The sequence below is a fragment of the Dermacentor andersoni genome, chromosome 4 (genome assembly GCF_023375885.2).
Source record: "Dermacentor andersoni chromosome 4, qqDerAnde1_hic_scaffold, whole genome shotgun sequence".
Taxonomy (NCBI): domain Eukaryota; kingdom Metazoa; phylum Arthropoda; class Arachnida; order Ixodida; family Ixodidae; genus Dermacentor; species Dermacentor andersoni.
Window position 1 is genome coordinate 191,583,445 of NC_092817.1, and position 17,570 is coordinate 191,601,014.

The window sequence follows — 17,570 nt, forward strand, 5'->3', positions numbered from 1 at the left end:
AGCGAGAGAGGGAGAAATAGACAGAGAGAATGAACGTTTTCCTTGCAGAGTCTGGCCTCCAACCATCAACCAACCAACCAACCACAAAAACAGCCGAAAGAAACCAAGAAAACTATTCGCTTTTAAAAATATACCACTGGCCGCTCTTGACGTGGTCTGACTGTTACTGCTTTAGTGATTGGACTATGTTACCGCTCTCTATAGGATTGCTTTACTTATTGCACCACTTGATGATTGCTCTATGTTCACTGCAATACAAATCGATGGCTTCCACCTTAACTACATCTGCAACGTCCTTTCATGGGCCTCAAATTCACTGTGTGTTCTACAGGGTCGGTGTGGCAGCACATTTCCCACCTTCATCACATGCCTAAGTTGCAATATGGGCAATTTAAGCTTCAGCTGCTTTTGCTTGCTGTTCACCTAATATAATTTTAAGTTCTTCCTTGCTACAAGAACTTTTTAATAACCAAGAGCTGTTCTTGAAGATGTGCATAATCCATCCTGTTTTCAACATAAAATGCACATGAGCTGTAAATAACATGCCTTGCAAGAAATTTTTAAACCAGGTTTTACATCTGTCGGCTTTTTCATGTTGGTTGTACACTCGTGCTGTCGAAAAAAAAAGTTATTTTGAAATGTTTTATTGTTGCTGCACCTTCATTGTAAAGACAATGCTTATACAATGATACAATGCTTATAAGGCATTACATTTATGAACCGTGTACACAGGTTTTCCAGCAGGCCTAGGCCAGGCCTGGACAAGCAGGTGGGAGCCCAAGCTAGGCCTGGAGCCACTAGCCCAGGCTAAGTGTGGCCTTCAATAGGCAGGTTTGGGCCTTCTAGGGCTAAATAAATTGGGCCCATGCAGTGCTCCACTGTGCGACACGTCCACTGATTTCACATGCATTGGTAGCTGTCCATCTAAATCAGTGAAAAGTCAAGCTGAAATTCGAAACCCTGAATCCGAGACTGCCATCCATTGCCACCCAATGGACGGCTATCGTCACCCCATCTATGTGAATTCACTTCTTCACAAATTCAGGAGTAGATAAGCTGTACGGGCAGTGACAATTTTCCTTTTCCATTTTGTGAACTAGGCTCTGTCATTGTACTGGCCAGTGACAAGATTTATAATTCCTGTACTAAACATATGACTGTTAACAGTCAAATGAGTTTTCATCATCAAATCAGCGCTCTTCTACCTTCATATGCATAGTACGTCAGCAAATCATTAAAATTCTAAATAGGACTGTAAACATACCACACATGGAATTGGTGGGACCAGTGTATAATAAAATGACCACACAGCTTAACTTGGCAACAGCACAAGCTGCACTTTATTGGGCAAGGCATGTGTGGCTTTGCAGCACACACACACGCACGTGGTACAAAAGAAAGGAACTGACAAAGCAGAATGTGCTCCACTTTTCTAATGTCACAGGACTGGGGGAGCAGGGTGTCATGGCAGCTCGCACTAGGTACAAGAACGTACTCTAACATCATGTTTCATTGCTACCCATGCAAAAAGGAAAAAGGCTATACACAAACACAGCTATGGTCCCACCAATGAGCTCCATAATAAACATGCGCCCACCAAAAATGAAAGCATCACCACACCAAGCCATAGAGTACTGCCACAACAAGTGACTGTGTACAGGGTCTTTCAATAAATTTACAGCCGTACCAATATAAGTATGACAACCCACCGGTAAAAATAAATCAGGACTGCAGCAGCCTTAATTCAAAGTTTAGGGTCTGGTAGCTCTCACCATATATCCGAGCTGACACTTCTTTATCTATTCCTCACCCTTCACAAGAAATTACAAGCTTAAATTCTTCAATTCCAGTTGTAAGTGCTACTGTGGAGCTGTTATATTCATCTTCTTGGTTCAATGGGGCCTTCTTTGTAATGATAACAGCTAATCCCCATTGCACCACTACAAACCAGAGGATAAGGAAGAAATTAAATTTTCACAATATTAACCTATTTACTGACATAAAAAGCACATTTGTGTCTTCAAGCAGCAAGCTTGTTAAGTTTACAAAATCAGAAGTGGTTCAGAATGTCATCTCAGAATCATGCAACACTTTACAAGCCATCACAGATCAATGTCAGGATTTAAACAAGTCTTGGCAGCTGTTGAGCCAAGTAGCATAATTGCATTTTCATACAGAAAGAGAAAAGGCCACTGAATCAGTTAGGTTTAAAGACAGCACTGTGGACAACTTGCAAATCGTATGTACAGTGCACAGGATTGTGGATAGGACCATTCTTACCAAATACGACCTCACATTAAATTCAATACACATTCAACAAGGAATACGAAATTAAATATGCCAATTTTATAATGCTTGTGAGACAGCCCGCATTATATTCAGCACATACATCTATTTGAAATTTCTGCATGATTTGCATGGCAATTTATTATGATCCACAATTTTAGATCTCTTGTTTTTGTAGCTTTCTTTCTATTGTATGCATAAAACAAACTACTGCAAAGTAAATATCAGTGAAAACATCAGAAATGCAAGTAGTATACATTAATTTCATTGTGATATTGAGAAGAGCTTGCTGGTAATGGAGCAGGTAAAACAACATCATAAATATCATCAATTGCTTCGGCCCAACTGTATTTCAACTTAATCCAAATGAACAGTTGAAGCTAAATGTGGTGAAGTAGTTCTAGTTAGCTAACAAACTGTTCTGCACAACAATTTGTGCTCCTATATATCTACGGCATCAAGCCTTCAAAATATATCTAGAGCCAGTTGAAGGCACACGTATAAAATTTTGACATCACTGCAAGAACTACTATTACCAAATGTAACGATGTTGCACATCTGCATTCCATACATGAGGGGGCCAGACACCCTTTCTTGTATTTTAGCAAAAGAAGAACACACTATAATAACTAGCCACACTGATGACCCAATAAAATATACTAAAAACTACCAACCATAAAAGACATTCATAGCTAACATGCATTGCAGCAACTCTCTGTGTGTGCCATTCTTAACACACCCTCTCACCGAGGAAAAAAGAAGGTCAGAAAATAAGATTGTCATGGTAATGCCAAGATAAAATAAAATAGTACTCAGTAAAAGAGCTGGAGAGCCTTTAAATAAAACACACACTTGGGATGTGACATTTCCTCAAAAAGACACCAAACACCACGCTTGCATTTGTTCAGATTGCACCCAGCACAACCATTGCCTATAACCTCGCCAGTTCAGACATATACATCTATGCCACTATGCCCTCTCTAAAAATAAGTACTATATGGAAGCGAGCAGATGTAAAACCCACAGCTGTCGATGCATAGCTAGAATTCGTAGGATGGCACTGCTAGTGTGGCAAACAGTGACGCCTGAACACATGCAGCTTCAAACTTGCTCAATGAAAAGGCACTGTACTCGGCACATGAAATACCTTGCAGTATATGCAAGAGCGAGTGTGAAACAACGTAACACAATAAGAGGTACCTGTCTTTCAAAATTTAAATACCACAATTCTCCCCTACACTAGCCACGCAGGCAAAAAAGTCATGATTTATTTGACTAAGACATCAAAATTTTGTTCGTTTATGTATAAGCAGCATGCACTGTGAACACAGGGGCAATTACATGGCTGTTCTTAACCACTTCTTAAACGTGTTGCCAGAGGAATCAGGTTTCTTTTTAATTGGAGGCAGCTGTGAGGCCCTAAATCGCAAGACTGGCTTATTCACGTAAAAATTGGCCACCTCTTGGCATAATATGTTGCTGATGGCCAAATAGCTTACCGTGCACTATGCCAAATATGTCAAACTTGCTTTGTGTGCAGCCAAGTACAGCTCGTTTTCATTTAGTGTAAGTGAAGCTGCACATGTACAACAGGCAAGGCAGCACAGCTGCACTGCCATCGCACTTTGGTTGCCAGGCACTAGAATATTTCAATAAAGCACTGTCAAAATAGAGTACTCTAATGAAGCAATATAAAGTATTAAGACAAAGCAGGAGCTAAACCCATGAAATTGCACTGGTCTACCATCTTTCACTAAAGATTCTTCTTTTTCTCCCCTATAACCTGTGAGAGAAGACTTTCAAACTAAAAAAGGTAACTTTCTGCTTTCTTTTCTGTCACATAACTCTCAAACATGAAAAAAAAGCATACCTGGTCAAAGAGTACTACATTATGCACAGAAAATATCGAAGGAGCATACTCAAAAAATCTTTCTGTATAGCTGCACATTGAAAGGCTTTGGTAGTTGCCAGAAGATCAGTTTGTGACAAATCTGTGCCAGCTACAGATAGCTTGCCATGAGACATCACAGACAGCATGTCCTAATCACAGCGTGCACCGTGCCACAGGATACAGGTTAAAAATAAGCCTGTTGGATAAAGGCACAGCCTTCTACCATCTCAGCAGCACTCCAGCACAGTAGCCATGAATTGATGTCAGTGCAAACCACCTGTAGCAAAAGCTATATAACAGGTGCAACGAATGTTGACTACAGCTGTACGCAACACACTAGTATCCGACTGGTGATCCCCAGCAGATTGCATGTTGCAGCTGATGGACAGACTAACCTGAAATGTGTCTGCCATGCCAATGCATGCAGACATGCCAAGCAGCGCTCACTGCAACAATGAACAATTGCAGTTGCAACACATACGAAGCTGCATGAAGCTTGGTTGATGTGCATTTCCGTTTTCTGTTCAAGCACTCGCTCAAGACTCTTTGTGCCCAATTTACGGGTAAACCGTGCCAACTCGGTTAATCAGTGAGAATGCAGCACTTTCCTCTCCAAACGCTTCTGTTGCACAATGCATGAGGAAAGCATAGCCCAAATTTCAAACTCTGGCATACGTCCCTTCGTGCCATCTCTAGCAGATCCTGTCGCTTCTTGGTTTAAAGCACTTCATCTCAAAACTGCACAGGGTGCGGGTATCTAAAATAAATAAAAATTAATTGGAACAACAGTGCAGAGATAACGAAGAGGTGCAAGTGCGAGATGCAGCCAAAGGTACGGGATCTGTGTGGCTTACAGCTTGTGCACACTGCATCCTTGAGCCTTCAGGACACATCTGAAGTTATCAACGCAGCTCCTCTCTTTGTGCAAACACACAATAGTGATCGCTAGCTGTAAATACAACTAGTTTTAGAGAAGATATAAAAGCCTCAGTGTGGCAAACATCTTATCATAACCTGAAGAAATGTGTGAAATTGAGTGCCAGGTCTACATGTCCATACCTTACCCAGGTCTGTGAAGTAGCCTGGCAAAATGTGTGCGGAACTTTATAAGTTTTATACAAGGCATGTGAACTCTTTGCACGCTTTTGAGGGTCATGCATACAATAAATTCTGTTGCTTACAAATCTCACACTTTTACAATCTTCTTAAAAACTTACAAACATTTTTATTTGCAGTTCTGACACACAATTTTCTTTATTTGTCAAAGAGGGAGACACCCTCGCCTCTCTCGATCAAGCATCCGTGTAGTGAAACCAGGTTAAGTGATCAAGGCTGCCTAGACCATTTTCTCATTTGCACTGCTGTACCTACATACCCCTAGTATACCAATCCGAGTATGAAGCAAAGGCACTATTCCTTTTTTTTTTCTATCCTGCAGACCAGAAATGTTCTGTAGGGGAAACACCAGAACGATCTTAGTGTGAAACGACCCCGCACTGGCTGATATCGCAAATGCGATAACCCTCATTGCCTCTGCACCGACTTTATGAGGCACATGTAAGCTTCAGGCAGACCAAATCCCGTGAACACTCCTCAAAGAGGACAGGAAACAAAGAGTTGGGAAGTGAGAGAAAGAGGGAGTGAGAGAGAGAGAGGCACTCTACTTCTTGTCGATGGGGATGTTGCGCTCCTTGTTGGCTGCCTCCAGGGCCGGCAGCGGGGCCTCTATTGTGAGCACACCGTCCTTGGACAGCTGTGACTTGATGTGCTCGGGGTTGGTTCCCTTGGGCAGAAGGAATTCTCGGTTGTACTCCCGGTACACTGACCGGTTCTCAGACTTCTCCTCGTGCTTGGCATGCACCTGCATTTGAAGATCAGTACCACAGCTGTAAAGCCTCGCAGACATCAGCTGTAAAGCCTCAAAAGACCTAAGAATCACTTAAAGGGGCCTAAAAGAGAAAAACGATTTCACCTGGGTTAGTAAATTACCCTTTTACAATACCAAAAATACCACCTTTACCACAGGAAGAGGTTCGGCAAGCCAGAAAGGGCACAAAAAGTAAATAAGAGTGACAATGCAATCTTGAAGTTCCCGCACCAGCTGGCCATGACGTTGTGGATTCTGACGGCGTCTGCTAGGGCCTAGTTAATTGTTCATCAGTAAAAATGGACTACCCTCTGTTCTAAAGGAGCCATAGATTGAACATATGACAAGTGAGCACGGGGGATCAAGCGTGCGCTAGGGGAAGCAGGCAAGCGGGCACCTCTTCCTGTAACCCTATCTTGGTTGTACATAATCTGTGTTGGGTGCAAAGTTTGGCAGCACTGAGATGGCTGGTGGCTTGACGTGTGCCGTCTTCTCACATGCCTAGCATTGGTGGCCTCGTAATCTCAAGTTTCGGAGGCACGTTGAAGTGAGAGGTAGCACAAAGTGTTTGTTACCCGCTGCTGGTGCTCTTCACCCTGCCAGTGTTGTGACAGCGAGTGTCTGTGGTCAGAGAGTGAGATCTCTTCATGTTTGCCTGTGCACACACGACACCATTTAATTATTATTTGAATTTGACTGCAATTTATACAGCCAATAAAACAACAAATCTTAGTTCATGTAGTTCTCTAATACTTTGCTGTCGCTTTCAATGCTCTGCCTGTCGGATGAAATTGATACCTTCTTTTTTAGGCATCAAACTGTGGAATTCTGATGCAAGGACCCTGTGATATAAGAACTATATCATGCTTATCACCATTCAAATGTAATTTCCTATCTTTTGTTTCTTTAGTGGCGAATGATTAACCTACGATTTTCAGTTCCTGTTGCAGTTTTCCACGTTCAATTGTTTTACTCAAACATGCTTAAATGATTCAAATGCTCAATTACTAGATTGCACGACCAATTGCTGTGTTTATTCCATATCCTTGGATTTGTTTTATCTAAATGCAATAAAATATTGTTTAGCATGCTACTACATTGCTTACTATATTGTGCTTTGAAATCGTGAATTCAGAGTTGCTGATTTTATTTTTGTTCTAGTACTAATTACTTGTTATTGTTTTGTATCTGTCTGCTCACACTTCAGTTCCTTGAAATGCTCAGGATGAGAGGTCCCTTTTTGTCTAGTGTACTTCCACCACATATGGGCAAATAAACTGTATCTCTCATCAAAATCTCTCTCATTGATTAAGCTACCAGCATGGTGTGAGGCCCTCTGTGGTCGAGATATGAAACTGTAAGGGCAAGCTCTGCCTGCCTAAGGTGCTAAAAAGCAGGAACAATCATCATATATGAGCTATGGTTATCCAAAACAGCGAATTTTCCCATCAGTTTCACAGATAATCCGGCACTTAGCACACCATTGACTTGTTACGGCTGCTACTCTTACATACTTGCACATAAGTTTTTTTGCTGTGTAAGTTGTACCAACAAAAATTTTGGGTAAAGAAGAAATGCAACATTGACTGAGTCACTTCACTTTGCTTCACTGCGCACAGAATGTATTAAGCATACTGAGTGCATCAGTAATGCAGGCCCCAACACAAGATCGTCTGGTTAATGCAGTTAGCACAACCAACCGCACTTTTGTAATCTACCCATCGCCTATTCCCTGTAATCGGAATCATCTAGTGGTGGACATTAGAAGAAGGAGAGCAAAGAGAGATATCGAATCAGTTTAGACTGACACAGTATTCTTTTAAAAGTATCCTTTCTTTATTTCTACAAGATCAATATGTCCGAAAATGAGAGATGTGAGCAACACCGACGCGGTCAGTAAGCTTTGTGACACTATCTGTCACATAAAAACTAAACCGACCATAATGTTTTAGTTTATTCCCCTTTGATTAGATGGCACAATCAGCCCACACACTTTTCATATGCACGAATTATATCAAGCATGGTCAGGGGTGCACATTAGCAGCCAAACGAGTATAGTACTTAGCCGTGTAACTCGGAAAGTTAATGTTCCTATGCTGTATGCTAATGACAGACACTGCGGAGGGCTTATGATTAATCCTAAAGATGTGAGGTTATTTAACATACACAACACACTTTTGAGTTCTTAAACCACACTAAAGACACCACGCTGAGCATATGGTACTCCTTGCTGTTGATTGATTTTTTTTTTTCTTGCTTGTTTTTCTCGCATGCGCGGCCGCAATCTGCGGGACTTTCTATCATATTAAAACTTAGTCTTAAGTGCAGTGTTCATCCTGTGTGCTCCTCCTTCTCTACTTGTGCTCGCGTTTATTCCCATTGCTGGAACCATCATACCCTTGTTGTACTCTGTTTCAGTAGTTCCGTGCAGCACTGTGGAAGTTACAGGCTTTTTCGACCAACCAGGAGGGCAAACACATCTTAAAAGTGTCCTTCCAACCCTGTTCTCTGCTAGCGGAGAATGCTGCACTGCAGCTGGTGGCAGCATCTACGAAGACTGCAACTATGCAGCAAGGTCAGCTGTTGCGATAGCAGCGGTAGAAAATTCCGTATTCGCTCTGACACCAAATAGGCGTGCATCTTCAAAATATTTTGAGATACAGAGGAGAAGGAGGATTGCAGAGACAGTGAAAGCGGACTGTTCAAGAGGAGCACTAGGCCTGCATGTCGCACAGGATGGTGGCACCATCTCGTGATCCCCCTTGTAACATCTACTTTTACATGGTGTGGTTGCTGACATTTGTAAGTGCAGCCATTTCTTGCATTAGACTTTGTGGACGTTTGCCGCACTCGTTGTGCACTGCTTCGAGCATGCTCAATGCCAGCTTATTTTTTCCTTTCACATAGAAGAGCAGCTTGGAACGATGCCACACAAACAAGTCTGCGGACGACATTTTAGCGAAGGACGAAGCACTACGCAGGAAAGAGTCCTCCACAGTGCTGTGGCTGTGCCGACTACACGTATGAATTTAGCCACTGTCAAAGCAATTAACTGTTCGTAATATTTAAGCGCAAATTATGCCTATACGGCTGCGCTGTACTAATATTCTTGTTCTTTGCACACTTTCATTCTACCAAGTGGAGAACTCTAAGTATCATGGAGCCTCAATAAATATTTTATTAGGAGACGAAACGAAATTGCACAATAAACTGCCCTGTGACCTACAGAGGAGCTTCCAAGTAAACATCTGCCAACAAGTCCACTTGTCAAGACCATTTAGTCGTGCAACACGTTTCGAAATGCAGCACTACATTTCACTGCGCCAGAATCTACACTCGCAGGTCGGGCAGCCTTGGCTCTGCTGCAAGGAGCTGTTGAAACAGAGCCCATGCGTCAAGTCACCTGGAAAACCACCATACTTAACACACACCTTGAGTACCAGAGCATTTTTATACTGTCCAATTTCATTATAACGAAGTTGCATCTGACGAAAAATAGTTTCTATATATCTAATATTCTTTGTAAACATATAAGACAATTTCTTATTTACTTCGTTATTTCCACATCCGTTATATCGAGGTTCAACTGTATTCCACCTCCATGAGAATGCACTCAGCAACAGGGCACTGAGCCAGCAAAGCCGATGCTGAGATGGACTGTGTCACCAGTGTCCATTCTTCATTTCTGGCTCCCTGCTCAAGCTCAAGATTTTGCAGCCTTTACTTGCGAGAAAGGCGACGGTCACTGAAACGCCCTGCACCCACCTGCAGCCTGTTGTCGATGGTCTTGACGACAATCTCTTCGGGTGCGTACTGGGAGACATCGAAGCGCAGCTTGAGCTGCTTGGTTCCGTCCTCGGCATCCTGAATGAGCGGCGAGTTCATGCTGTCCAGCCAGGTCTTGCTGGCCGCACCCATGCCTGGCGGCAGCTGGCCCGATCCCTGCTCTCCCAAGGGAGTGAAATGGCACAGCGCAGCGAAGTCAGACATCAGTGCAATCCTGTCTCCTTTCGAGTGCATCACCGTAGAAACCAAAAGATGCCTTACTGAAGTCATGCAAATAACTTCATTTCTAACTTTAGTTCAAGTAAGCAAAAAAACCAATGACGAGAACCATAGCCTCCAACCTACTTCAGTGCCTGCCAGATTGACCCAGGTGTCGTCTCAAAGTGTGCCATTGATCCACATGAGGTGAGAGACAACATACTTAAGGCAGGGTAACAACAAACCATGAGAGCACCAAGCTATCCGACCACATATCAGGTAATGGCAACAGGAGAAAATTGTCTTTGCTCGGGAAGCAATGCTGGTTCTGAGAGGTGGTTGGAGGCAGCAACAGGCAATTTAGTGTTGAAAACCAACTACAAGTACAACATCCACATTTGAACTGTTACTACTACTAGGTATTTAGAGTCCACTTCTCTTTTTTCCAGGTGGACCGGGAGGGAGGGGGGGAGGGATAAGCAGGAAGCACAAGAAATAGGAAAAAATCACGGCAGACACTTCATAGGCACAACTCAAATGATAGCCACTTCCCTACATGATTTCAGCAGGATCTGGCAGGCACGAAATATGCAGCCTGGTTTCAGTTATAAGAACAGCCAATTATGTCGGGACGGCATTTTTGAATTCAGTAAAAAAAATTATGATGTAGGTTTTGTGGCAGTAAAAGCAAATTCAAGCTTACTTTCTCAACAAAAAATTATTTTACCCGGAAAAGGATCCCAACATTTCTTATGCTTTGGGCCACCATTCCCAAACTGTGAATTATTGGCACTTTCCCAAATTATTACAGGAATAGTTTTCACTCTGTAACCAAAATATGCTTTTTCAATTATAGTAACTGAAAGTTCTCCTGGCCAGAATACATGTGGTCATGTTGAGAGCTTCAGATGGTGAAAAAAAAAAATTACAAAGGTAGCACAAGCTTCAGTTTGGCTCACATTTCCACACTTCCTGTTACATCAAATGACAAACCCAAGAGGCTGAAATCTTTCGCACTCCTATACTAAACTGCTGTCTAAATTGATGACAAAGTTTATCCTTCCTGCCGTTTTCCTTCCTGTACAAAGCTGCGCCCATTGAACCATGTTTATTACTACATGGAAATTTTTTTAAATTGTAGGAGAGAAACCTCGCTTTCTATTTCTTTCAAAATGCTTCCAGTGAATCTAAGACGTGCCCAATCAATTCATGAAATAGTACTTTGATTTTTGCTGCAAGTGCACATGATATAGCGAAACAAATACGACCCATTTCTTGTAATTTCAGTTGTGGCTGGAGGCATGCATTACAGCTTCCAAGGCTGCTTAAAGATATTCTAGCCTTTAGTAAAAATGCTTCCCTTTTGTAGTGAGAAAACGCTGATAGTGATATAAACAGCAACTGCACCAAAACCTCGCAATAGCCTCCAAATACAAAATGAAACACCATCGTGCATTGGGCATTTCTGCAATCTCACATCCAGCATAGCCAGCGCTTTGATGGAAATAGCACACGTGCGACCCCAGCACCGTGCTCGTTTTTGGCGTCTCCCCTCACAAGGTTTATACCACCGCGGCCAGGTTCGATTCCTGGCGCATTCAGCCAACTTTGTGGCTTGTGGTTGCAGTTACGCGACACTTTAGTATGTTCGTTGCATGATGGCATGCCAGTGGTGGCACCTGCTATGGTGCTCTCCAGAACTGATGGCCCTTCTGATAATGGGCGGCAGGTGTTGTGTTCGTCTGTGTTCGTAGCATACGTATAGTTGCGTGCACAGTTACGTGGCACCAACAAACACAACATTTCCTTTACCTCTGTCAGGCTGTAACACAAAGCGCCCGCGTTTTGCTCCCTGCCTTGCCCTTTTTTCAGCTCGCATGGGCCAGCTCAAAAGACCACCAATGGAGCTGGGCATCGCTGCGTGCAGACAGCTTTATCACACGAACCTCACACAGCAAGTTCGCGTCAACAAAACGGCTGTTCTCCGAGAGGGGACATGGCAAGAATGCATGTGACGGATTTGGCGGTGTCATCAACCACCATGAAACCCATTACAGCCTCCGAGGTCTGGCAACGTCTATAATTAAAACTGCACGAGAGCTCGTGGAAGGACTCGGTGATAAATTACCCAATGCGAAGTTAATCCGTCTTCCTGAAGAAAGCTTGAAAGAGTTAAGAAAAAAAAAGCAAGGTGCCTGGCACTCACTTCCACCCTGTCCATGGCATTCAGTCGTGGCATATGTGGCAGAGTAGTTGGAACAGGACTTGTACGTTCAGGTGTAAGTGGGAAGAGCGATAAATATGCAGTTGAAAATTCTGAGCTAAAGAAAACCAGTCATTCGTTCTCTGTAATGATTTGTTCGTTCAAGGATGATAGTCCTGAGGTTCTCCATGTAGGAAACGTTTCGTAGCCGAATAAATAGCCTAATGTGAACCATAGCTTCCGGCTGAATGTTTCCTGTCCCTGAGCAAAAAAAAAAAGAGAGTGAAAGCGCCTTTTTTGTTCTCACATTCAGAGTAGACCAGCTGTCCTGGTGTACTGTGGCAAAGGCAAAGCATATAGAAACAATGAAACACACCAAAATTTGTGCATGCAAAGACCTTTTTTTGTGTTTATATTGCATACTGCAGCTGCTAAATTATTGAAGGTACTGTTTACCAGGCTTTCTCCTTGAAAGGGCACGATATTAACTTTACACGAAGGCCATTCATTTCGAAAAGCTAAGGAAACCACAAAGCACACTTCCACCAACAATTGGAATTGCGCAACATGGCTCATATTTGTTCCACTATATCACATAGACTTACAACAAAAAGCAACATATTAATTCATGAATTGATAGGTTGTATGCCTTATATTCACTAGGAAAATTTTGAAAGAAATAAAAGTGGGTTTTCTTTTATAGAGCAAATTTTTTTAAAATTTCCAGTTAGTCATAAACACTGTTGATTGGACATCCATTTTGTAAAGGAAAGAAATCGTCTGGAAGAATAAATTTTGGTGTCAATTAAGACAACAGTTTGAAGTGTGCAAGAAGTTGCAGCCCCCTAGATTTGTTATTTGATGTAAAAAGTGGAAATGTGAGACAAAATTAACTTTGTGCTATATTTGCAATTTTCTTTTTCTACATCTGAAGCTCCCAACAAGATTATAATTATTCTGGCCAGGCAAACTTTCAGTTAATAGCAATGAGAAAACTTATTTTGGTTACAGTGTGAAAACAATTCCTGTAATAATTTGGGAAAGTGCCAGTAATTTGCAGTTTGCAGATGGTGGGCTGAGGCATAAAAAATATTGAGATCATTTTCTAGGTAAAACAATATTTTTTTTTGTCAAGAAAGTAAGTTTGAATTTGCTTTTGTTGGCAAAAAAAAAACTACATTCTAAAATTTGTTAACATAATTTCTATATGTAGACCCGACAACGGTTGGCTGATCGTTTAACTGAAACCAACCTGCAGAAGGCTATGACTGAGCTTGTTTTCAATACCAAGCATGACATTCTTACGAGAGGGAAGTGGATACAACAGCAACAGCCTTGAGTCCTAACTCCTCGCAATCCGCGGGAGAAGCCTTGTTCTTTTAAAACACCAGCAAGAAGTAAGCTTGAACCATAAAAACATCAGCCATAGATAACCTTGAAAAACAAAAACTAGCCTATTTGTATGAACACATTAGAGAAACCCAATGTAAACCTCTTGTTTTCCTTCTGTACAGGCCCTTGCAGAATTACAGCACTTCTGGTCAAGTTAAGGAAAAGCGAACATGAACATCACAACATGCAATATCACAACAAGGAGAGCCCCGGCTGCGGGTGAGCAAGCAGGAAAAGTGAGATGGTGTCCAGAGCTTACATGTGACTGCCAAGCAAAGAGGCATAAGTTCATGCGAAGCAGAAAGCAAAGGATAGGCTCACGTGACATTTGCACAGTGGCCATATCTCTTCCAACTCAAGTGTTGTGTGAATTGTGTGAAATTGAAAAACAAAAAGAACACTGGCACAGCTCTCATGCCTTTAGAATATGTGCAACAAAGCAACTAGTCAGACGAAAAATGCCCAGGCTTACGTAGTTACAGCAAGTCGCTCTAAAATAAAGTACGTGTGCTGCAGCGTTGACATGCAAAAACATATTGCAGAAGCAATGACAGCAGGAGTACAATTGCATTGTGCCATTAAGGAACTGCATTTCGGATGCATAAAACGCACCAAAATCCAAGTAAAAAGAGCAAATACAGGCATAACATCAACTTTACCTTTGAGTGCACCATCATGGCTATGCATTTAACGGTACTGTGAAGCCACATTTATAGGCATGTTTGATTACCAAAACGCCATAAACGAAAGCAAAATACACGTACGAACGCGTTTCATATTGTCGTGATATCGTACCATGCTTAAACTGAAGCACAAATGAAGCAGGTGATAGCTATATGCAAAGAAGAATACTGTCTCAATAATTTTACTTTCCACCGACGATTGTACCCAGGCACATTTAATATATATATAAATGCCGTTTCTTATTGCTGTATGTGCACCTTACATCCTCAGATTTTTTAAATATTCTTGCCAGAATTTCTTACAGGTGCATGGCATAAGCAACACATAGTTCTATATGAAAAAATATGGCACGTTAGTTCAGCCTTGGAAAGGTGTTGGTGCCAGGTTTGATCTCCAGACCAGAACAAGCTTTTCTTGAACTGAATTTTCCTTTCTGAGAAACTCGTTTGGGTTTCCTTTGCAGCTTCCTTTGACTTTCAGGAAAATGACAATCTTTAACATTTCACTATAAATCGTTTACAGACTATCACAGGCATTCATTTTTATGCAAACGTAAATTGTGTCTAATGATATGCCATTATCATATAGCCCACTGGATACGGCACTCAAATAAGTTTGCGAAATCAACAGGAAATTTAGATGTAAATGTAAACTGAAGCACAAAAGAAAGGTTTATTTTACTCTTCAACAAACCATCACCTAGACCGCTTGGTTTAATCAGGCTCTACTACAACTATAGCAATCTACCATTTTGCCTATCTCTCCTTGATCTTTTCTTCATTAAAACCTCTATCTCTATATCGTAGTTAACCATGCCTGTAATAACTAGTTCTATCAATCTCTTCCCTACTTTTGATTCCACTGATACTTAAACCTCTTTTGTATATCTTAACTGCTGACCAGGTAATACTTCCATTCACTTTGAATCCCCAAAGTTTCTGGAAAGTGCACATCGCCTACAGTTCTCCCTGGGTGAATATCTTGGCATGCCATTACAATACTCCCAAGTCATTTTTTTCTGCAGCAGACACATGCTTCATCGTGCTGCAAATATTTGCTCTGGTATGTTTTTGTCCTGAGCCAGCCATCTCTGGCCTCAAATAGCAACGCGCTGCCTTGTGTGCCAATGTACAGATTTTCCCTCCTGTATACAGTTGCAGCATACTGCAGCACCACCCTTCCTCCCTTTGGAGAAACTCCCTAGAATCTTTGCGCCCACATGCACTCTTCCCTTTCCACTAGTTTTCAAGGCAGACAAGCAGATCAAGAGGAAGAAAAGGAGAGAAAGAAAGCGGCATGCCAAAAGCCATGCACTCACAGCAGGCTGCATAGCACCAGAGGCACCACCGGGGGGGACGGGCCCGGCCGCCATGCCTGCACCCACCTGGAGCGGCGCAGAGCTCTTGGAGAAGAAGTCACGCTCGTGGTCCATGAGCTGGGAGCGGAAGCGCGACATCTCCTCCTCCATCTTGCGCATCTCGGCCTCGAAACGCTCCCGGATCGAGCTGAACTCATTGTCCAGGATGCTGAGGTCGGACTTCTGGATGGGCACACGGCGTTCGGGGGCCATCTCTCTATGTGTTGTCCCGCTTTCGGCAGCTGGGGCAGAAGTCACTGCTTTTGGTGGCGGCGGGAAAGGCGGTCCTGGGTGTGTTCACTTACACTGCCCTCGCTACAGCTCCTGCAAGCAGATGTGCAATAAAACGTAAATGAGCAACCAGAGAGTAGGTTCTACACGACGGGCACCCTTTACAAATGCTGAACTTAAAAAAAGAAAAAAGCTTCCTAGTAACTCTTGATACTCATAGTTATCAGCCCTCTTGGGTTACGTCTGCCCTGAAATCTCGTCCAAGGGCATATGATCGTGTGTCTGTGTATATGCGTGCGGAAGTGGGACCGGGGAGGGGTACTGCTCAAGTAATTATTTTGGCCGCTGGATAGTTTTGATAAATATGTGACAAAACTAAATGATTTCTATATGGCAATGCTTTCTATAACAGCTAGCTGTGAATATAATGGACAAACAAATTATAAAGTGTCTATCGTTATCCACATTGTGTAACAGCTGCAGTAATAACCTTATAAAGTCAGCTATAATAACTGTCTAGAATCTCATTCCTTTTCTTTTGTTCCGACACTATTCCTCTTGTTACTCCCCAAAGGCTATTGCTAACTTCTTGCCCAAATCTTTAACTTTCAGGACGACAATGTCAGTGGGCGCTAGAATTAACAAATTTTAAGTGCAACTGCTGAAGCACTACACAAGGGCCGATGTTTCTATTACATGAATTAATGGCATCTACAACTGAAATTCTCACCTGAAATTTGGGATATATACATAAACTTAGCATCTTGAACGTAGACTGCGCAATAGTAAATCACAGTGAACATTATACTGTATGAATCATAGCTGTTTCATCAGCTATGCTACAGTGCCAATAAATGAATGTGATTATAACCTATTTCCATTATTCATCTAATTATCTGCATAAGTGAGGTTTCCCAAGGTGACATCAACGTGCTCATAGTTCCAGACTTGATAACAACGAGCATGTTCACACGGGCTGCGATGTGCTCAGCCACGCGGACAGCCATACGCAGCCACGGCCGGGCCAGAGGAGAAAGGCACTCATCTGCCCTCCCTCCCAGCGTGCGCTTGATCACGTACGTTACCGCCTGCTCAACACGCCCCATCCCCTTGCGCGCACTTTTATCACGTGACCTCCAACATAGGCGCACGGCAGGACGGTGCACATCAAGACACCATCCTTCTCGGCTCACCCTCGCATGCTTTCCCTAGCACTCAGCATACAGTGTGTGGTCTTATCGCATTTGGACTTTATGAGGAACCCCACAGCGATGCTGGCGGCAAAAATTCACTTGTAGTGATCACACAATTGCTATTGCAATAAAAGTGTTAATGGAGAAACATCACAAAGTAAGAAAGTGCAAATTATGAACACTGTGTGCCTTTGTAGTACCCAACTCTAGACTTATCGACCAGGCAAGCTAGTTCAGCTTAGATGGACTACTCGAGCCAACATTTACGAGCATATGCAGAAGGCATTCAGAAGATACGTAAGCTGAAAGACTTTTTTTTTTTTTTTCACAATGTTCAGGCCGATTTAAAGGCGCCCTGCAACGCACCAGGGAAAGCTTGTTGAGCGGCACCGATGGCATCGCCTTGATGAGGCGATCTTGTGTACTTTACAGACAGGCTGTGACGTGTTAGAGTGTTGCTGTATAATGATTGGTGTAAGAAA

General features: G+C 42.5%; 1 protein-coding gene across 4 annotated transcripts in view; it reads right to left on the reverse strand.

The window, feature by feature from the left end:
• LOC126530447 (alpha-crystallin B chain) overlaps window positions 1-17,570 on the reverse strand; it is a 66,541-nt gene that overhangs the window by 14,064 nt on the left and 34,907 nt on the right. For 3 of the 4 annotated variants that reach the window (XM_050177727.3, XM_055070603.2, XM_050177728.3), the window contains exons 2-4: window positions 15,626-15,988; window positions 9,810-9,986; window positions 5,842-6,038 (exon numbers count right to left, since the gene is read on the reverse strand). In XM_050177727.3, the coding sequence (XP_050033684.1) occupies window positions 5,842-6,038; window positions 9,810-9,986; window positions 15,626-15,877 (626 nt within the window). In that variant the 5' untranslated portion in view covers window positions 15,878-15,988. The remainder of the gene's footprint in view (window positions 1-5,841; window positions 6,039-9,809; window positions 9,987-15,625; window positions 15,989-17,570) is intronic. The other variant, XM_050177729.3, reaches the window with a different exon arrangement.